This window comes from Haplochromis burtoni, unplaced genomic scaffold (genome assembly GCF_018398535.1).
Source record: "Haplochromis burtoni strain Fernald_Lab_line unplaced genomic scaffold, NCSU_Asbu1 Contig_614, whole genome shotgun sequence".
NCBI classification, from domain to species: domain Eukaryota; kingdom Metazoa; phylum Chordata; class Actinopteri; order Cichliformes; family Cichlidae; genus Haplochromis; species Haplochromis burtoni.
Window position 1 is genome coordinate 160050 of NW_024582975.1, and position 22261 is coordinate 182310.

At 39.3% G+C, this 22261-nt stretch overlaps 1 protein-coding gene across 2 annotated transcripts; it reads left to right on the forward strand.

The window, feature by feature from the left end:
• The first annotated feature begins 5801 nt into the window (after positions 1 to 5801).
• si:cabz01007802.1 lies at positions 5802 to 21963 on the forward strand. Of its 2 annotated transcripts, XM_005948618.2 has the most exons (21): positions 5802 to 6037; positions 6531 to 6576; positions 6689 to 6748; positions 8294 to 8350; positions 8437 to 8502; positions 11198 to 11257; positions 11338 to 11394; positions 11709 to 11768; positions 12425 to 12487; positions 12597 to 12647; positions 12733 to 12810; positions 13126 to 13185; positions 13287 to 13337; positions 13491 to 13565; positions 14353 to 14430; positions 14723 to 14764; positions 16498 to 16575; positions 16676 to 16715; positions 16790 to 16835; positions 18731 to 19145; positions 21212 to 21963. In XM_005948618.2, exons 1-21 carry the CDS (start codon positions 5808 to 5810, stop codon positions 21689 to 21691), a joined length of 2193 nt encoding a protein of 730 aa, XP_005948680.2. In that variant the 5' UTR covers positions 5802 to 5807; the 3' UTR covers positions 21692 to 21963. The 2 variants fall into 2 exon arrangements, with proteins under 2 accessions (XP_005948680.2, XP_005948679.1); XM_005948617.2 differs by having other exon boundaries at positions 5802 to 6576.
• Positions 21964 to 22261: the final 298 nt, after the last annotated feature.

The window sequence follows — 22261 nt, forward strand, 5'->3', positions numbered from 1 at the left end:
GAGAAGAGCACACCTTACAGGTTAAGAATGTTTTAGCCATTAGCAGCTAACAATAAGGCAACTTTAAGCTGTGAAAATAATGATTCTTGATATTTCTTAATTTCTTTAAAAAAAACAACAACCACAGAGTAAAATATCAGAAAGTCCCTATCCAACTGATGTGAAACAAAGGTGAGTTCATATCCTGGAAACTAAAAGCAATCATTTGTATTGACAATTTCAGCTGAAAGCTTCGCAACACTGACATCAAGTGGCATTAGACACACTAAACCAGTGTGCCATTGGGTAGGTAAGGTATTTTAGAATAGAATAGAATAGAATTCAACTTTATTGTCATTGCACATGTCACAAGTACAAGGCAACAAGGAATCCAAACAGTCAGAGGCTGATGAAAGAGCATTTTAAAGTACCACAGTGACACTGCTTACTAATTGAAAAATAAAAATAAATCTCTAATGCACTTTGGGTCAACTTTTCTTGTTTAAATGTTCTATAAAAAAGGAGACGTCCACACAAAAAGGTTCATACAGTTTTCACAGTGCATGTTTGAGCTGTGTTTGATAGAAACAAATTACTTTCAATTCAATTCCATGCTATTCTATTCAATTCATATAGCTCCAAATCACAACACTGTCGCCTAAACCTTCTTTATATTGTAAGAAAACACAGAAAAAATCAGGACAGACCCCCTGTGAGCAAGCACGTTTGGTGACAGTGGGAAGGAGAAAAATTTTTTTTAACAGGAAGAAACCTGCAGCAAAACAAGGCTCAAGTAGGAGCAGCCATCTGCCGCGACCGGTTATTAGACAATCGCACTACCATTGATTCTGTACCAACATCAGTGTTGGCAGTGATACTGTAGATATCGGATACTTCCCCCACATCTATTTGAAGATGGTGGGAAGGATAGTAGAAAGGAGAATTAGAGGCACATAAAGAAAAACAAATTATTGAGCATTTTGAGAAAAAAAAGTCAAAATGTGGACATTACAGTTGTATCTACTGCCACAGTTGCTATGACCTCTGAGTTAGTAAAATTGTACTTCAGAATCAGTTTAAGTGACAACAAAAGACATTATTTTCCTTTTGTCCCATAAACATAAACTTGGAAAAATGCATTTGTACAAAATGAAACGTTATCAATGATTAGACATTAGAAGAGGATGTACCATTGTCACAAAATATGCGTCGCTGGCCTAGCAGTTTATCTTGAAACAAGAAATGTAATCTACTCAGTTTGATTTTTTTCTCTCAAAGTAAAATTCTGAAGATAAAATTCAAAACAGGATTTTTTCTACAATTAAAATTAGGACTTTAATCTCAAAATTTTGAATTTATTCTCAAAACTATCAATATTCTTCTTAATGTGGTGCTAATACTTGTTTAACAGAGAATGTTAAAAAAAAAGTCTTAGAAAACTAAGACTACCTTTGTAAAAAAACAAACAAACAAACAAACAAAAACTTTAATCTAATCCTTTTTAATCCTGTGGCAATTGAAATGAAGAAAACTGCACAGTCTTAAGTTTGATGCTCCAGGCAAAACGTTAAAAAAGTTAACCATGAGTAGGCTACAGTATGTTGAGAAATAAGGGCTGAAGATTGTTGTGTAATCCTGTGGGATGAATTATGTGTTAATTAAAAAATAGGTATGACAAATGAAGAAAGGCCCACAAAGGGTGTTTATATCCAGGCCAAACAGTTTAGTGTTGCCTCTGTGGATGTTTAATGCTCAGTCAGCTCCACATTTCTGGGCACACATTCAAAACAAGCCCCAGGGAATGGGTAAACGCAAAGCCACGCCCCTTATAGGTAACACGGTGCCGCAGGTAAAAACTGGTAGAATTAATGAAAGCATGGCGTGTCACGTTCTGCCTTCTCACAGCTGTCAGGGTGTCGAGCAGTGACGCCAAGTAGCTGTTGTTGGCCAATGTGCAGCAACACTGTGCTGAAATCAGAGCACGGTGTGACTGCCATGTCGCCCCTCCCTTAATTCTGAAGAGGAAGCGCACTACTCTGCGGTGTACACGTCTGAAAACTCGTTTGTGTTGTTAGGTTAAACACAGGCCCATTTACTGGGGTCAAGCTAGCGTCCAGTTTGACAAGTACAGACGAGCGAGTCCCCACTTTGTTGTGTGTTTTGTGTGTATACTGAGTATTATGGTAAGTGACGTCGAGACCTGATTTCAAAATAAAAGCCACATTCGATTGATTAACCTTCAACATTAACAAATACATCTGCCCATAATAACAATAATCAATCCACTCTCTAACGTTAGATCCACAGGACACACCCTGGTACTCTAGTAGTACCTCGTCAATATCAAAGCTGTCTTCTTTGGGATTTCAAAGTCCTCTGAATTGAACTTTTTGAGGTATTCTTTTAATAACTTTAGTTAAAAAGAAAACTCCAATTTCTGCATACTAATTGCAGTCTATATTAACAGTACCCTTACACTGGTACCATGTTAATATCAAATCAATCTGATTTTACATTTCAAGTAAAAGCCATTTGAATTTGCCTGTATATGAGCTACTCTTTGAGTAACTTCAGGATGCTGTTAAAAGTAAAATTCCTGTTTCCACAGACTAATTGCAGTCCATATCATCAGTAGATGATTCTCATGCTGGTATAACGTCGATCTCAAGTCAGCCTGATTTTAAAAGTAAAAGCTCTTTGAAATAACCTGTATCTGAGATACGTTTTATAATTAATGGAGGACGCTATCAAAAGGAAAATTCCTGTTTCCATTGACTAATTGCAGTCCATATCATCAATACATGCCCTTACAGTGTATCATGTCAACATCAAGTTCATCTGATTTTGGATTTCAGAGTAAAAGCCCTCAGAATTGACCTATTCTTTTAGTAACTTCAGAATGCTGTTAAAAGGAAAATTTCTGTTTCCATGGACAACAGTTCATGTCAACATATATCACATATAATCTAACAGTGGAGTCTGTAAAGGTTTTTATAACCAAAGATGGTCCACTGTGGAGCAGTTTGCCAGACAACTGCTTAGGAACAATAATAAGAATAAGAAAAAAATGTATTGATCCTAGAGGGTAATTCATATTTAATCTGATATTTGTATGAGAATTGAAAAGCCTGATGCTGTGAGTGCAAATAAGGTCTTTAGTGTCCATCTTTCCACTACCATTTCCATCGTGGTTCCAGTTACAGAGCCAGTTTTTCCCACTAGCTTGTTGGAAACAAGGATGCTTCCCCAGCAGAGTGCAGCAAAGAACAGCAGACTTTCCACCACAGACTGGTAGAATACTTTCCGTGTGTTACTGCAGAGAGAGCTTAGCATTCTGAAATAAAGAGGCAGTGTTGCACCTTTTTGTAAAGTTTGTCTGTATTCAGGGACCAGTCTAGTTTGTTATCTAAGTGTAAAATTATATATTTATATATTGTCACCACCTCTATGACCACCCCAACAAACTTTGACAGGCTGGAGGGGGGCATGAATCGTCAGAAATCTATTTATTTCCTTTGTCTTAGAGGTGTTCACTATGAGGTAATTTTTGTGACTCCAATTTGTGAAGGCTTTTACAAGACCCCTGTATTCAGATTCAGACACCCACTGCAATAGCAGTGTCATCTGAGTATTTCTGGATTTGGCAAGAAAAAGAATGTGAAAAAGAATGAGGCCAGGACGGTCCCCTGTTGAGTCCCTGTGCTGCTCAATAATGTCCCAGTAACGAATTTCCTGGATCTGACAAAGAGTGGCCTTTCTGTCAAGTCGTCTATCATCCAGGAAACAAAAGAGGAATCTACTCCAATCTCTGTGAGCTTGGTTGGATGGTACTGAAAGCAAATCAACACAAATCAATTAGCCAAATTACAAGCGTAATGCCAGGTTGACCTGTAACAGTTGTTTTCTAAATTCAAAAATAATACAATTACCAAAGACCTTAGAAACAATGTGTCTAACCAGATACTTTCTGAAGATGACCTTACCTAGGCCACGGTATTACTGTCAGGAACGTGGTTATTTTTGGTCAGTATATGTATATGGACTCCCCATGATGTACTGATAACTTGTTCTCCTCTACTCTCTCTTTCATTTACATGTACAGGTCACTATTAACTTTCATTACAGTATAAATGAGTATATAGTATAAATCTGAGGAAGTGTACGAAGTGTATCAATGTTTTCACATTTCGGGACGGACAACACAATAATTCTAAAACAACATATTATAGCGCTGAAGATCAACATCCTGTTTTTATATATTTTTACTATGTTGGTCTTCCAGTTCATCCAGTTGTAATCGAGGACACCCGGGCAGTACTACTGTTTCAAAATGTCAACATCCTGTCCCAGGATAGAAATTTGTCTTGTAGCGATAACTCTCTTTAAGAAATCAAAGAAGAAATCCAAGAGGCTAATTGGAGCTCTTTACTGTGACTGTTTCAACAAAATCCATTCTGAAAACCATTGTGTTTGCATCAGTAAAATCAGAATCTGATAAAGAGACAAGAAGAGAGAGCAAGGGACACCGGAACAGGATCGATGACATGGACAACAGAAAATATCTGAGCCCTACTCGCCCTCTCCCCTCACATGCCACGTGAGGAGTAACCAGATCAGTAAGGTGAAACCACACCCATTGTGACAATTTCCTGAAGGTGTTCTGAAGGTCTGAGACGTAGAAGGTGAAAGGGGTGGAGAGATCACTGTCTCCAGTGGAGCTCCTGTACTACACACCATCAAATCATACTGAGCTCTGCCCAGTCTCACATACTGTGGCCTGTCTGACAGCTGGCCAGCAGTCCATGAGATGGTGGATGTGCTTGCTGGCTTTTTGTGTACTGTCTCCCTCAGTAGAAGTAGAATGATTGTGTTACATTCACTTTAGAAATCAAACAAGGTGATGTTGACTTCCGAAGTTCTCACTGTGTGGCCACTGTTATCAGGCTAGGAGGACACTCTTAAACTGTGACGGTGTTGATTCATCAGGAACTGGGCAAAATATGTACAACATAAAATGTGTGTAACATCAGTATCTTCTCCTGCTTCAGAAACATTTTGTAAATGTTACTCAAGATCATAGACAGCTGGGAGAGTGCTCAGAACCCTGGGGCTAATACCAACCATAACCTGTCCTTCCTTACCCTAGTGTAGTTTCTCCAACAGTCTGCAACATAACCAGGACCGAAGTCATAGTCAAGCAAAGGATGTTTGTCAGGTTTATAGCAACAAAGTTTACTCGGGGATAAGAACAGGAGGAGCAGTAAAGAATCATAGGCATTAGAGATGTTTGGAGGCCAGAGTGTGCGGTGTAAGAGGCAGTAGAGACCTGTAAACAGAACCCCATGAAAAAATTGTTCACCTCATTTGCTCTCTACAGGCTGCTGACTGGTTGCCTGTCATCAAAACAAGAATATTCCTTTTAACAGTGTCCTTAACGTTCAAAAACTAGTTCATACATAGGTAAATTCAAATGGCTCCTACTAGCATCATGAAGTTCTTGAAAGTGTACCTCATATACAAGGAATTTCAAAGGACCTTTACTTTGAAATGCAAAATCAGATTGATTTGATATTGACATGGTACCTGTGTGAGGGTGTGTACTGTTGATATAGGCTGCATTTAGTATGTGGAAACTGGAATTTTCCTTTTAACGGGATTCTAAAGTCATTGAAAGATAGCTCAAAAAGGTAAAAATCTGGGCTTTTACTTTGAAATCCAGAAGAAGAGTGCCTTGATACTGACAGGGTACGACTAGAGTACTAATCTATCGTTAGAGTGTGGAAAGGAGACTAATTAACTATTGTTATAATGGACAGATAAGTTAGTTAATGTTGAACCTAAATTCACTTGAAGGGGCTTTTATTTTGAAATCAGGTCTCGACGTCTCTTACCATAATACTCAGTATACACACAAAACACAGAAAAAAGTGGGGACTCGCTCGTCTGTACTTCTCGAACTGGACGCTGGCTTGACAACAGTACCTCACTTTCCCCACTTAGTGTCGTGTGTTTGTGTGTGTGAGTGTTGGCTGCCTTGTTTTCCAGACTCGACACCGAGGTAGGATCCGTGCTCTTTTCGCCGTGCTGTTTGTGGCTCTGCTGCTGTCAAACATTCCTCCGGACAAAACGCCCACAGTGCACAGAGCTTTGAACGTGGCTTTGCTTTGTGCATCTCACGCGGGGCTGTGTTTAAACCCTGACACTTTCGGGCTGTGCTGCCTTTCTTGTTTATGTCGTCTAAAGTGACTCAATAAGCAGAAAGTTTTTTCCGCCAAGTTGCGCAGAGTTGCGCAAGTTGACGCAATAATAACAGTCGAGAGCACGACTGCAACTGTTATTATTAACTAACATTTTTAGTATTGGTGTTTGGCTTATAACGCAGGCATAGCGCTATAATTTGTTAAGTATGTTGTTGTTTAGCTTTGCCGTGAAAACAGTGAAAGTGCTTTAACGCACTAAAACAGCTCCTTAACAGAATACAATAGAGCAGAATTGCCCTTTATTGTCATTGTATATGTACAACGAAATTATGAAAACTTAATGTGTTTCAGAATGAATATATTCAAACGAGACAAAGGCTCAGCGGCTGCTACTCAGGTAGTCCCACCTATATCCAGGAGAGAAGTACAGGAAGTGTGATAACGTCCTGATTTTTTTTTTAATACTACATGTCTCCCTGCCATTCAAACAAGCTTTCCTTTATCATCAGGAGCTCGGCAGTGCCGTCAGACACAGCCAGAACAAGCAGGATGATGGGGATGGCTCACAGGTGAATGTTCACACTGGGACATTAAAACACAGTTTTTCATATAGGAAGACACCACTGAGGACGCTATTGAACTTAAACCAAAGACAAAGCTGAGAGTTTGTCTTTAGTTGGCACGATTCAATTTGAATTTTGCATTTATTTCCCTTTTTATAATAAACGTGTTGCTTTGCATAGACACGAGAGGGTGGGGGTGATGGGGGCATGCAGAAAGTTAATCACTTCACATTGACCTATCAGGTAAAAATGCACCATGAAGATGCTGGTGCCTTTCCTGACATAGTTGTGCAAGCAGATCTTCTTTTGAGACAGAAAAAAAGGTATACCTGAATGTGATCACAGGGAAAATTATTATGTTTGATAATAGTGAAAAACTCTTCTGTGGAAAAGCTGAGTACACACTAGGCAACTATTATGCAAATTGTACAGTATGCAAAGTGACTTCTGCATCAGTTGCTACAAACATCTGTCACTCTTCCAAAACAATTTCAATTTAAATCAGTGTTTTTATTTAAATATGTATTTTTCAATTTGAGTTAATTGTCTTATGAATTTAGTTTCAGCTACTTCCTACAGTGTGTTTGTTCATTTCAGTCTGATCCCGATGGTTTGCCTGTTTGTTTGTAGCAGTACAGCGTTGAGCTCATTTAATTTAGGTGAAAATCAGGTCAAGGTCACAACAAATTTGTAAATCAGTTGAAACTTAAGACTTAACTGACTCTTCATCGGTATACTAGGCCGAGACACGAGTACCTTGATTAGCTAAGCGTTAGATCTCTCCCTTAACCGTTAGCACACAATGTGAGCTGGAAAAAAATTCAAGAAACCATATTGAGTAATATATCATATGAAAGGGCATAGAGAGAGCTGTACAAACACTTTTTAAATTTTTTTATACAACACCACAAGACATCACAATGATCCCATAACAGGCTGACGTCACAATATTGTAATAAAAACACCATAAAACAAACTTTTACTACAGCCCTGGCCCTTTCCACTCTGAGTGTATCGTAGTTGTTTTTGAAAATGTTACAACTATGACTTTTTTTTGTTCCTCTTAAGATTCTGTGTTAGTTTCATGTTTTAAAATTTCAGTGTTCTTTGCCAGGGACTGATTTAAGAAACTCAAAATGGCTATTGCAGAACAAACACTTGATTCACAAGCTTTTACAGTTGTGTGCAGAAGCTTACATACACTCCTCGTGGGCATGAATGTCACGGGAAGTTTGGGCTTATAATGAGTTCTTTGAACTTTTCTTTTTCCAGGGTGGAATGATTGCACATGACTTAAAAAACAAAAGCAAAACAAACAATAATTGAGTGGAACAGGTTTGAATTTATTTTGGAGTTTAATTAATCCACACAGGGTCAAATGCAAACATATATTTCAATCTTTTATTAAGTGATGATGACCCCTCTAGGATGTTTTTTTTAATTTGACAAGGCCAAGGCCCATTCATTTCTTGTTGGTGAATAAGATTGACTTTAACTGGATGCTGAAAGAATTTTTTTTCATAATAAATGTGTTGTTATCATAAACATCAGAGGACGGGGGTGATGGGTGTCATGCAGATGGTCAATCCCTTCAAATCCACTGCTCAGGTAAAAATGCATGGACAGTCTGACACACAAGAGCTTCTATGTTCGGTACCTCATTGAAAATGACAGAACGTTAACTCTCTATGCAGGCCTCCTTCACGGTTAATACAACTCCCTCCTCAGATTCACTGGAACAACCTGCAGACACAGCTCAGGTGAGGTGTAAAGTACTGCTAATATGTGATATTCTTCTGTGTAAAAAGTACGCCATGGACGATAATTTTGCCAGTTGTACAGTTATGCAAAGTCACTTTTGAACAACAACTACCACTCCTCCAAAGTTATCCATCCATCCATCCTCTTTTGCTTATCAAGGTTGCAGTGGGGCTGGAGCATGTCCCCACTACTATAGGGCACGAGTACTCCCTGGGCAGGTCTCCAGTCTGTCACAGGGCTGACACAGAGAGTCAGACAACCGCTCACAATTAACCTATACCCACTAACTGAATGTCTTTAAACTGTGCGGGGAGGCCAGAGTACCTGGAGAGAACCCACGCAAACTCCACACAGAAAGGCCCGGTTTAGATGGTGGCGTCAAAATTTAGAACCTTGTTGCTGTGAGGCACCAGTGCTAATCACTGCACCACCCTGCTGCCTATCTTCCCAAAATATTTCTCTTGAAACCTGCTTTCTATGCTAAGAATTTATTTTCTTATCAGTGTAGTTCCAAATACATAGATAGCGACAGTAAACAAGACATTGTGATACCACAACAGTGTAAAATTAGCGAGTGCTGTATGGTTTTATCTTAAAACTGGATGCAGAAAGACGCAGCTTATTTGAGCAATTTAAAACTCTTGAATAAAGCCTTGTATTGGATGAAATCTACTGCGTTTTACTGCACTGTATTCATCTGTTGATTCAAAAATTATAGACATTTTATATAAAAGAGTCTGTGGTACAACTTGTAGATGGAGAGATGGAAGGGATGCATGACTGCTCTAAAAGTATGAACAACCCCCCCAAGAATGACCAGTTTCAATGAAAAGAGGAAAGCTCTAGTTCCAGCACCCTAAAAGGTTGATTCTGTTCATCTGGACGTAGCGTTTTCAGTGGGAGAAATGTTTCATCACTCATCCAAGTGACTTCTTCTTTCTCAGCTGACTGCAGGCTTCTGCAACCTTATAAACAGTACATTGCACAAAAACTAGTTCCAGTAATTTATTTATAAAGTTATTCCCATGTTTAAACAAATAAAGAAGACTTATAAAACAAAAAAGACATGACCTCTAAATCGTACAGCTGGTGCTTGTAAATGGTGGATGCAGATGGAGTAGCCAGATTTACCAAACACAGAGTTAAAAAAAACAAACAGTTAGTCATCACTGCTCCCCCATGTGATCCTCAGCTGCCAACATAGAGGGAAACAAAGAACCCAAAATGGAGCAAACAGCACCACCATCAGTCAAGGAAGGAAGGAAGGAAGGGAAAACTAAATATAATTTCCAACTGAAGGTCACAAAAATAGCTTCTTTTTATTCCTAGAAACTCACATCTGCTTTAAGAAGCTAAGAGAAAGCTAAGAAAAAAAACTAAAGACAAAAAACTACAAAATTTAAAAGTTCTGTCCTGATTATGAGAATATTCTTAATGTGGTGTCGGTAATTTCATTTAAGTAATGGGGTCTCAGCAGGGATTTCCTACAAGAAATGTGTGTTTTGAAGACTTAACCTCAGTATTCAATTCAATTCAATTCAATTCAATTTTATTTATATAGCGCCAAATCACAACAAAAGTCGCCTCAAGGCGCTTCATAGATACAGAGAAAAACCCAACAATCATATGACCCCCTATGAGCAAGCACTTTGGCAACAGTGGGAAGGAAAAACTCCCTTTTAACAGGAAGAAACCTCCGGCAGAACCAGGCTCAGGGAGGGGCGGCCATCTGCTGCGACCGGTTGGGGTGAGAGAAGGAAGACAGGATAAAGACATGCTGTGGAAGAGAGACAGAGGTTAATAACAGATATGATTCAATGCAGAGAGGTCTGTTAATACATAGTGAGTGAGAAAGGTGACTGGAAAGGAAAAACTCAATGCATCATGGGAATCCCCCGGCAGCCTATGTCTATTGCAGCATAACTAAGGGAGGATTCAGGGTCACCTGGTCCAGCCCTAACTATATGCTTTAGCAAAAAGGAAAGTTTTAAGCCTAATCTTAAAAGTAGAGATAGTGTCTGTCTCCTGAATCCAAACTGGAAGCTGGTTCCACAGAAGAGGGGCCTGAAAACTGAAGGCTCTCCCTCCCATTCTACTTTTAAATACTCTAGGAACAACAAGTAGGCCTGCAGAGCGAGAGCGAAGTGCTCTAATAGGGTGATATGGTACTACAAGGTCATTAAGATAAGATGGGGCCTGATTATTTAAGACCTTGTATGTGAGGAGCAGGATTTTGAATTCAATTCTGGATTTAACAGGAAGCCAATGAAGGGAAGCCAAAACAGGAGAAATATGCTCTCTCTTTCTAGTCCCTGTCAGTACTCTTGCTGCAGCGTTTTGGATTAGCTGAAGGCTTTTCAGTGAGTTTTTTGGACATCCTGATAATAATGAATTACAGTAGTCCAGCCTGGAAGTAATAAATGCATGAACTAGTTTTTCAGCGTCACTCTGAGACAGGATATTTCTAATTTTAGAGATGTTGCGCAAATGGAAGAAAGCAGTCTTACATATTTGTTTAATATGTGCGTTGAAGGACATGTCCTGGTCAAAAATGACAGCCAAAGTACTGCTGTTTCTTGTTTTCTCTCAGCGAGGTCGAGTCAAGGTGATTAGTTGCCTTCAGTTAGCATATTAAATGTGCATTCCTCTAGTCATGGTTTGGTGCACAGTGACTCAGTGTTTGCTCACTTTCAGAACCCTGGTATGCTGAAAGGGGTCATGCAGAAGGTCAACCCATTCAAGCCTACCTCACAGGTAATAGGATTGTTTCAATGTTACCAAGAAAATAGTGGCAGTAATAATAGGTCGTCCACTCAGCTGGGTTTCTCACACAGGTCTCCAAAGCACCATATTCAGAGTTGCCGGAGCGGGGAAAGGAAAACTCTACTCAGGTAGGAAAAAGTTGAGAATCTGCATGAATTTGATGTCAGAAATCTGATGGTAGAAAAAAAAATCACTTGATCATAGGTTCCTTCAAGTCACTAGTGACGACCTGTACATCCGCACACATTTCTTGAAACTGGATTTCCTAACATTTGAGATGACATTGCTGAAAAGCCCCTACAGATTTTCACAAGACAAAAAAGGTCAAAATGGGGACAAAATACCATATGACCTTTAACATCTGATCATCATGTTACACAAAAATTCACACAGATGTGGAAGGAAAAACCCCCAAAGTCTGATAGTTATGCTGTTGTTTCAGAACTCTGGAATGTTGAAAGGAATGATGCAGAAAGTCAACCCCTTCAAGTCTTCTGCACAGGTACGCAACTCTACCTTTGATGTCTGTTCTCAGCATGCGGCCTCGGAGGTCAAATCATCTTTATATGAACTATGTTTAAAGACACCGCAGTTTCAAAATTGTAAAGCTTTGTATCTTTGTCAGATGCCAATATCTAGTCTATGGACGACTGAATGAAATTTTCTAATTCTGCCTGTTGAATTCTTATTTTAATACAAAGTTTGGGAGTTGTGCCAATTGGCGTGTTCAGACTGATTACAAAGTTAGATACAAAGTCAATGCAAAGACACAGCAGGTGACGCAAGTAGAAGCAAATACTATGATGGGTCCTAAAGCCACTGGCAATGGGAAAACAAGGTCAAGCCTGTTGTCACTATTTGCATTCATCTGGAGCTCCTGTGGCGACACGCAAAGCAAAAAACATTAACCTGTAAATGTTTTCATAATAACTTTGTAAGGAAGTGGTTGTCTTGTTCATTGGCTCAGACATTTGTGGGCTGGCAACATTTCACTTCCTGTTTGGTCCGACTCCAATCTATTAGTTAAAGTACAAACTGAATCTGTAACATCTACATTTTAGTTGCTCACTTTGAGACCTTTTTCTGCAAAAAACAAAAACAAATAAAGAAAAAACAGATTTTGAACCTGACACTTCCTCTCATCTCCTTTGACTTTAGAGTGATCCTCCAGATGATTCTGCAAATCATCAAGAGACTGGGAAAGAACTTCAAGACAAACAAGTACTGCTCCAAGTTCTGCATAATCTACTACCCTCTGTGTTAATTTGTGGCTTGTTCTTGCAGTGCTGGGCCTCCTTATTTATTGACTTATTTTTAAATAATAATTTAGAATCCAGGAATGATTCAGAAAGTCAACCCATTCAGATCCTCACAGCCAAAGGTTTCATTTTTAATAATAATTACTGATAATTTAATTGTTGAACGCAAACAGAAAACTGTCCTCTTCTTGCATTTTATATTTTCAGGATGTCGAGCCTCAACACAATGACCTCACATGCAGCGCTGGAAGCCTGACAGGCAAAATCAACTTGCCAGAGAAGCAGGTCGATCTCTGTCTGTTTCATACCATTACATACACGTTTATTTTTCTTACCCACATTTAGTTTAAGAAAGTCAGCTGTGTAATTTGGAGTAGAGTACGCTCTCAGTGTTGTTCTTTCCACGACCACAAGATGTTGCCAAAGCAAAAACAATAGAATCTCCACAGACCAAATACTTCCTGACCATTTTGTTTCCTTTCAATTTTAATTTTGAATCCACTTCATGAATAGTGCTTACATTGATTGTTTACAGCTTTTAATAGACACATAGATTTAAAGGAGTAATGTCTGTTGCTCTTTTCTACTTTGTGTTTTTAGAACCCTGGAAGGTTCAAAGAGACGATGCAGAAAGTAAATCCCTTTAAGTCGTACACACAGGTATGATGTCGACGATCAATTCAGTTTTAGAGTTTCCCACTGACCTAGCTGGAGTTTCTACTTAATGTGAGTATGTTTGCCACTGTTTGTTTGCAATTTAGATTCAGGATCAATGTCAGAGAGATTTGACGGTTACCTCTGTCAAGACACTGGTAAGGCCTAAGATGGAAATAAAAAGATGCACATGTCTGGTATTTCTTATGGTTAAGGACTTTTAACATAACACATTTGACAGATTTTATTATAACAGAAGTGTACTTGGTTCTGTCTGTGATTTCCTGCGTTTTCCTCTCAACAATTATCAGGAAAACCAAGCAGATATTCACAGTGACAACTCCACCAGCTCTGAAAGCCTGGATGACAGCACAATAGAGAGACATGTAAGGCAATAACCACATCTCCTTGTCTTTAAAATGAACCCAGCCCTCCAAGCTCAAAGTTATTTCTTATTCACCTGCTACACACAGAAATGTATGACTTCATTTTGTACATCACCTTTTGTTAACCTAATTGCATTTCTTGTAATGGTTGTTTTATCTTACCATCTTCTCGCACTTCGTGATTTCCAGAACCTATTGTTCAGTGAAAAATACTAGCATGTTGTCAGTCTGCAAAAATGCAAAGCATGTGACCAGGTTGAAGCAGTGCTTACTTAAACGATCAGCATTTTCGTCATGATGTTTGTCGATGTCTTAACTGCAGCCATAACAAGGAAAATGGCACTCATATTTCCCGGACTGGTGAAGTTTGATAAGAACAGTGTACGGGAATGTGTCTAGAGCAGGGATGGGCAATCTCAGTCCACGAGGGCCCTGCAGGTTTTAGATCTCACCTTGGGTCAACACACCTGAATCACATGATTAGTTTGTTACCAGGCCTCTGGGGAACTTCAGGACATGTTGAGGAGCTAATTTAGCCATTTAAATCAGCTGTGTTGGTTCAAGGACACATCTAAAACCTGCAGGGACACCGGCCCTTGTGGACTGAGATTGCCCACCCCTGGTTTAGAGACTATGCTAATAAAGCCAAATGCACTGGAGAAAAAGTGAAGAAAACCAGACAAACAAACAAGAAACTTTGTACCTTCTGAAAATCTTTGTCAGGTGCATAAGTGTAACATTTACACAGTATTAAGCCCTAAGCACTCAGTTCACTCCCTTTCCAAAGTCTGTTTGGTATATAGATGCTGACACCAGCTGTGATGTAAAAACCCAGCCAACACAGGCCCAAAGGAGAACAACCAGGGTATGTTATGCAGAGTATTGGGTCCTTATGAATTCAGAATAAACTAATTTAATATTCACCATTGTTTTACATGTTGCCTGGTTCTTTTTATGTTGATACTGATGGTTTGATGTCACTGTTTTCATGTGGGTGGCTGAAAAAAATCAAGAAAAACATATTTGTAATGACTTTTTTTCCTCTTTCCTGAAGACTTTTAAACTATTTTCCAGATTTCACAGGAATACTGAAATACCACCGGCAGTTTCTTCTCAAACATATCGAGTTCTTATTTGCTTTGTTTTTGACTCCACAGGACTCTGCAAATGCATTTTCTGACACTCAAGCCACGCCCCAGGTTAGTAATGAAGTAAATGTATATAGCACCTTTCTAACTTACATGCTATCTTTACATTAAGCAATAAAGATAAATGTAATCAAATGCCTAAGGAGCTTGAAAGAAAAACATCTGGACTTCTTAGGTGTCTTGAAGATGTTTCACCTCTCATCCGAGAAGCTTCTTCAGTTCTAAGAGGTCAAATGGCCTAGGATGTGAGTGGGCGTTAAGGCGGGGATTTAAAATCTGGGACTTGTCACCACTTGCTCTTAGAACTCGTGAAGCTTCTCCAATGAGAGGTGAAATGTCTTCAAGAAAATTATAGAAGTCCAGACGCTTTTCTTCCCAAGTTCCCTAGACTACGGTGACCTGGATGGCTGAGAACCTTGACACACAATTTAATCAAATGTTTATCGGTGGTTTTTTTTTTCAAGATACAATTGGGAGGTGAGCATGCTAATAGGTTTGCACAGTGCTATTATGTCATTGTGTAAATAAAACTACACACAGACATTTCAGTGAGAATTCGGTCTTTATTTACTCATGTAATCTCTAATGCAGTACTTAGGTAGAATATACTGTGATCAAACTGTCAGAATTCCTCTTAAGAATAATTGTTTCATAAACTGGCTAATATAAATGCGACTAATACTGAAATCAGTGAGTTAAACGTGCTTACATCTATTGGAACAGTGCCTCATATGACAGCCACGTATACATAAGAAGATACAGCCTGCTCTACATTTGACCCATTGAGTAACGACAAACAAAGGAAAGAGAAACAGGGTGGTTTAAACTGCTATGTTTAAATACTAAACATATAAAGATGTTGAGGTAGGAATATTATACTAGGGTGACGTGGCATTTCACAACTTACCAGAAACAGTTGGTGATTTAAAAGAGAGATGTTAATTGCTTTTCCATGTTTGGTTAGCTTGTGACTTTGAAGTTGTCATTCCAGTTTTTGGTCCCCATGCTTGACATATTTTACTTTAAACACCTGGTAAACAACGCTGCAGTAACCTTTCAATTTGGGACTATTTCTTTTCACCAAAACTAGATCATCTATCATCTCATGAAGTTAAATGAACTAAAAAAGCATTATTAGTCTAATGCATGGATTATTTGGCTCACTTGATCTTGTCCTCTCTTTATCGAGTCCTCTTGAGTACAACATGATTTCATTTTTTGCAGTTCACGGGTTTCTGCCTTTCATATAACAAAACATTAAGAATTAATCTATTGCTGTCAACGTCATTAAATTTATATAAACACAAACAACATCAAAAACTCTTTTTTTCTAAGAAGTAATTATAGTGTTTATATAGTTTATAGATTTACATTTTTGCTGTTCCTGATATGATTACGTGACAGTTTAAATGAAAAAATAGAAAGGTGAAACTAGGTGGTTAGTCAGGTCTGTCGAGGTTGGCATAGAATTTTGGAGAGTAATAAAATTGAAGCATGTAAATACAGTTATAGTAAAGCTAAGGCGGCAGTGTACAGATGTTTTAAAGAGAAAAAAAAGCAACATTTTTTTGTTTGTTAATGCCTAGTTGTAGGCAGTTTTGTGAAGCTGTTATTTACAGCTTACATAAATATTTCACAACAGGAAGCGTCACTGTGTTAAACCTCAGATGATTTATAAGCTTTGCTGAAATCGCAACACAAACGCAGGTTCAATCTTTTTAGACGAGATTTTAGGCTCATTTAGAAATTCTGTCTAGTGTTCCATGTGTCACCTCTTGTTCCAGGAGGTAGTTAAAGTTCAGACATTGCAATTGGCTGAAGTACCAGTGCGCAGGGAAGGAACGGACCTGGATCCTCTAGACGTATGTTTATCTTATTTTTTCTGGTGTATGTTCTGTGGATTTTAAATTTCTTTCTCCATACAGTCACAAAGCAGTAAGTTAAAAGACTGTTTATTTCCAGGATGACGAAGGCCTTTTGTCCTGGTGGAGAACAGTCGAAGGTATCACTGATTTACTGTTAACCTTATTTATTGTTGTTGAAAGTTGCACCTCATAACGTCTTTCTGTGCCTTAGGTTGGGATGAGTGGAATGAGGCAAACCAGAATGATGAAACTGAAGAGTAAGTAGAACAATCAGTTTATTACACTCACTGACCACTTCACCTCTTAAACTGCACATTAGTGCAAATAGTTGGCCAATCATATGGCGGCAACTGAGGCATTTAGACATGTTCAAGCCAAGCAAATGCGATTTCACTGAAATTGATACTGATTTTAAACATAGCCTGGTTGTTGGTCCAAGTGTTTCAGAAACTGCTGATCTGCTGGGATCTTCCCACACAACCATCTACAGTTTACAGAGAATGATCCAAGAAAGAGAAAATCTCCAGTCAGCAGCATTTCTTTGGGCAAGAATCCCTTTTTGATGACCGGGTAGAATGGTCAGACTACAGTAACTCAATTAATTCTTTGAACCTTGAAACAGATCGGATACGGTTCATATGAATGCTCCAAAATTGGACAGTAGAAGACTGGAAAATTGTTACTTGGTATGGATGAGTTTTGGCTGCAAAATGAAAGTATGGATCCATCCATTCTTGTGTCAGTGGTTCAGGCTGGTTGTGGTGGTGTGGGGGATATTTTCTTGGCACACTTTGGCTCCTTAATGCCAACGTAACATCATGAAATGTCACAGCCTACCAGAGTTATGGAGAATTAAAATAGTAGCTGGTGAGTGAATAGCACAATTAACACAACTAACTTTAACCAAAGTGTTTCCCACCAATAACTGACTCACACATAGCCACAGAAACAACTTCTCTATTAAAGACTATTGCGTTATTTAGGATTTAGCAGATTCACAAACACAGGACTACAAAACCTTCAGGGAAGTCTAAAGCAGAAACAAACAACAGAACTATTCACCAACACAAACTCTGAAGAACCTGCCTGAAAGTTACAAACCGTAAAAAAACAAGGGTTTACTTCCCTAGACTAACAAAACAGGCAAAATAGTTATAAAATGAACAAACGCCAGCTCACACCTGAAAAAGCTGCAACTTACAAAAAATTACTGCTGTAGCTGGTTGGATGAAAGGGAAATCAAATTATTCTCTGCAGATTGTTGACATCTTCACTCCTTACAGAGGGTGTGGTCCTCAGCCTGCAGCCAGTCACCTGTAAGCTGTAGCATTGCTAAACCAACTGTAGGTTCCTGACTCAGGATGTGTAATCCTGGTTTCTGGAATACTGGAACAACAACATTGATGTCTCCCTATCTCCATTCTCAGCATTCTCCTGCCCACACATCTTGTCTTTTCTTGGTAGCCAGAACAAGACGGTCTCTTGTTTTGCATGTCTATCAGGTTTTTGTGAGACACCCTTAGCTTTAAGCCCATAATGGAGAGACCTGAGGCACTGATGGGTGGATCAGATTACTGTACTAACACACGGGATATATTGCTGTCCACCACCCTTCTTGTAAACACACAAATAACTGGTCGTTGTGCTTTCCTTTCTTTCTCTTAAAGACAGTTTCCATTCCTTTATCCCATCATATACTCCACCAGCCATAAAGAGTCGTCCAGGAAGTAGTTAGGAAGTGCTGAAACACACCCTCTCCATGTTAACCAGCTGCTTTACTGCTGGAATCTCACAGCCATCTTCTTACACAAACTGAGAGATCTCAAATATCACATTTCTTTGATGCACTTTGAGCCACATCTGAGATGCTGATCCCATTTAAAATCACACATTTGTGTTGAGAAAATAAGTCTTAAGCTCTGTTACAGTACACTGCCTAAAACCTCAGACTATTTTGCCATGACAGTAAAGTATTTACCATTCCATCATTTCTTGCTGCAAGGTAGACGTGTTCTTTATTGTTCACAGAATATGTTTTCCCATAGGAAGCTTTGCAATGTTGAGCTACAGTTTTAATATAAAAACATGTTTCTTGGTTGAAGTTCACTCATTGCTTTCTCTGTGAAACCCTTCCCCTGTGCCTTTTTCTCAGAGTGGTGGAACAAGCAGCTGATCGCGTCTTCATGGCCGCTCGACTTTTTGTTCGTTTTTTTAACCAACGTGGCGCCTCACTGCAGCAGCGCATCCTTGAGCTCCTTGCTTTGGCTGATGCAGCAGACAATTTTCACAAAAAAACGGTCACGGCCAGTGTCGGCGGTGGATTGGCCAGTGTCGCCGGGTCTATCACCACCATCACCGGCCTCATCCTGGCTCCCTTCACAGCTGGAACATCGCTGATTGTCACAGCTGTAGGCATTGGCATAGCTACAGCTGGTGGTGTGACATCTGCTTCGGCCAATATCACTGACACTGTCCATTCAAAGACGGACCGCAAGAAGGTGGAGAAGATGATTCAAGATTACCAGGGGGAGATCAAGGACATCAAAGAGTGCCTGGAGTTTTTACAGGTAAGAACGCACCAAGAAGGGAACACACACGATGGCTGGCTTACAAGTAGGGCTGGGTATCGTCACGTATTTCTACAACCGATTCAATCCCTCTAAACCTTTTAAATTGAAAATATTTAATTCTAAATTATTTGCCTATTTCTTTGCTATTAAAAACTCAGTGTAAACTATCTCAGTATAAAAACAAAGCCGACACTTGTGAGACTTCATCAGAGGTGCAAACATCACAGCAGAGGCCTTTGTGTCAAAGTGACTGAAATAAAAATATTCAGATGAAAAACTAAAGAAAACCGTGAATCAACCTATGAACATTACGTGATACTGCTGATACTGTATAAACAAGACGAAACAGCAGGCAGCCAAACGATTTTTGATGGGAAACTGGTTTTACAGCATACTGAAAAAGAGAGCTGTGCAGGAAGTGCAATTTTATCATGGTGGAAGCAAGAACACGAAAGTAAGAGGAAATTCATGACAATGTTTTTCAAAGGCGAAACGTAACTTTGCTCTTTTGTTGTTGGATCAGTGACTTTAGGTTGGAGAGTAATAAAACCTGCAGTTTTAGAATCTCGGAGATGTCGACGTTCAGCACCCGACAGCGTGTGAATTGGGAAATCTATTTTTTAAACCAACCCTACTTGCAAACTCTGCTCACATTGCTGAAAAGCGTTTCTGGGTCGTTGACCCAGTATTTTCAGTTCATGTTCACTGTTTATCCTCTGTACGTTCCACTTCCTGTTTTGTGTTACGTTACTCTGTGTGCATTATGTTCTAGTTCTTATTCCATGCATCGTTAGTTCAATTGTGTTCAGCTGCTCACTCACCTGTGACCTATCAGTCATTGTTCAGCCAGTGTATTTAAGTCCTCAGTTCTCGCCTGGTCGGCGTCGCGTCATTGATGTTGTCACTGCTGTCTATGCCCCATGTTTGCCTTCCAAGTTCAGATCAGTCAGCCGTTCATTCAGTTATTCAGTCAGTCAGCCATCTCCTGTTTTCGTCATTCGTCCCTCACAATAAACACCCTGCATCTTCACCGTGAGTCCTGCGTTTGAGTCCTTTTCTCCACATCCACTCAGCAACCCCTGACACTGGGTTTGTTAGTCCTTTATGTAAAACCTGTAAGATGTTGGTGAAGAGCTGGCAACATATAATTTATTTCTTAGCTCAAGAATTTGTCATGGGGCATAGGAGTGCATTGAATACTTTCAGTTTGCCACGTTTGAAAGGCTTCCATTTACTCAACATATAAAGAAAAATCTGATAATCTGAATGTTTGGCTCGAGGTCGTTGAAGCATCATTTAGCACTGTGGTTAAACCACATCAACTACAGTGTTTACAGAAGCATTGACAGATCAGCTGCCTTGTTCCTGTTGATGCATAGTTTGAATTGAACTTTCATGATAACCATTTACCGGAGTGAATTCTCGAGAAAGAAACAAGAAACACATAAACAATCATTCTGTCAATGAGATGCTGTCATGCAGCATTATTTTCATTTTTCCATCGTACCTGACTGTCAGGTATGGCTGTTGTTTTTTTAACCAACTGACTGCAATAATAATGCAAGGAAATATAGTAAATATACATAAAGAGCCAAGTAAGCTTTAACTTTAGATGAGTCTAAGTTTTATGGTGGCCCTTAAAGGTAAAATACACTCCAACTTCAGAAAACAGCAAATGGAAAAATGCAGCAAAAGCATACAAAACAATACTGATGTTGAAAAAACCCCCCACAGTAGAAGTTAAATAAAACACAATGAAACTGAAAAAAAAATGCTGACAAAACAATGAGGAAGTGTTTTTAGCGAGACAAGAATGTGACAGAAGAGTTGTGGAAGGCCTTTAGAAAAAACATACCTACAGTACTATATTAATCATGTGACTTAACCTTGCATCTTTTTCTCTCTCAGAAATCAGAAAATCGTTTTTTTAAAAGTGTATCTCAGTGCAATCAGTTTCAAGGACAAAAAAAGTCACTCAGCTAATCTACATTTAGAAATAAATTCTAGTGTTGGTATGGCCACAGCTGCTAATGTAAAATTTTCATCTCACATATACCTGACAGGAAGGGATGGAGACACTCCAGCAGTGGGACTTTGAGAAGTATGCAGAGAGCATCGCAAAAAACCACTTAAACCAGGACGTCAAGCATGTAATCAAAGAGGGTGGTCGAGCTGGCAAAGCTCTGGTGGTCAACACAGACAGTCTGATCAATACTGTTCAAGTCCTGAATGTTGCTGGTGGTGCTGCCAAAGCTGCCCAGGTGATGAGTGTCACTACCGGAGTAATGTCAGGCCTCTTCCTGGCTCTTGATGTGTTTTTCCTGGCAAAGGACTCCATGGAACTGAAAAAGGGGGCAAAAACAGAGTTCGCTGTCAAGATCCGAGAAGTTTGCAAGGACCTACAGAATGGCCTGCTGGAGCTGAACAGAATCAAGGAACAGCTTCAGAAAACTATGGATGGGATAGAAGTGGAGGTAGAGGAGGTGGAGGATGAAGAGCAGTTGAAATCTGATCTGAAGAAACTCACTGACCTTGAAGACTGAAGGGCAGTGTTTAGAAAACAAAACAAGGTCCTCATTGTCTTGTGTTGATACCAAAAATAAAGTTTAAGCAGAAATTGCTGATAAATAGTTCTCAGTAGTTTCTTATATTAATATATTGTCATTGTTTGTTTTAAAGTCAATTTTAATTAAATGTATTACATTTATTGCTGGTTTGCTGCATTGGTGAGTTGATCTGACTTACGCTCTGCAATACTTTTATCAGTGGACAAGGTGAGATGACCTTTTACTCAAACGGGTGGGGTCAAAGGCCAGAAATAAAAGAATTTTAAAGGTCGAGTCTGCCTATCTCATTCCTAAACTTATAATCATGAATTCCTAGTCTATCTCAGTTTTTCATCTGTCCAGGAGTTAGGGTGCTCCTAGCCATCAATCTTATGCTGACATGTGGCACATGCATGCTGAAGAAACACAGTTTAAATGACAGCCTTTGAGTCCGTACAGTGAGGGTTTCATATTACTTGGTTTTACTTTGGGGATCTTTGCAGGGTGCTGTTCCACCTTCAGATGGGTTTTGAGTGATCAGCTTTTATCTTACATGATGAAATGATG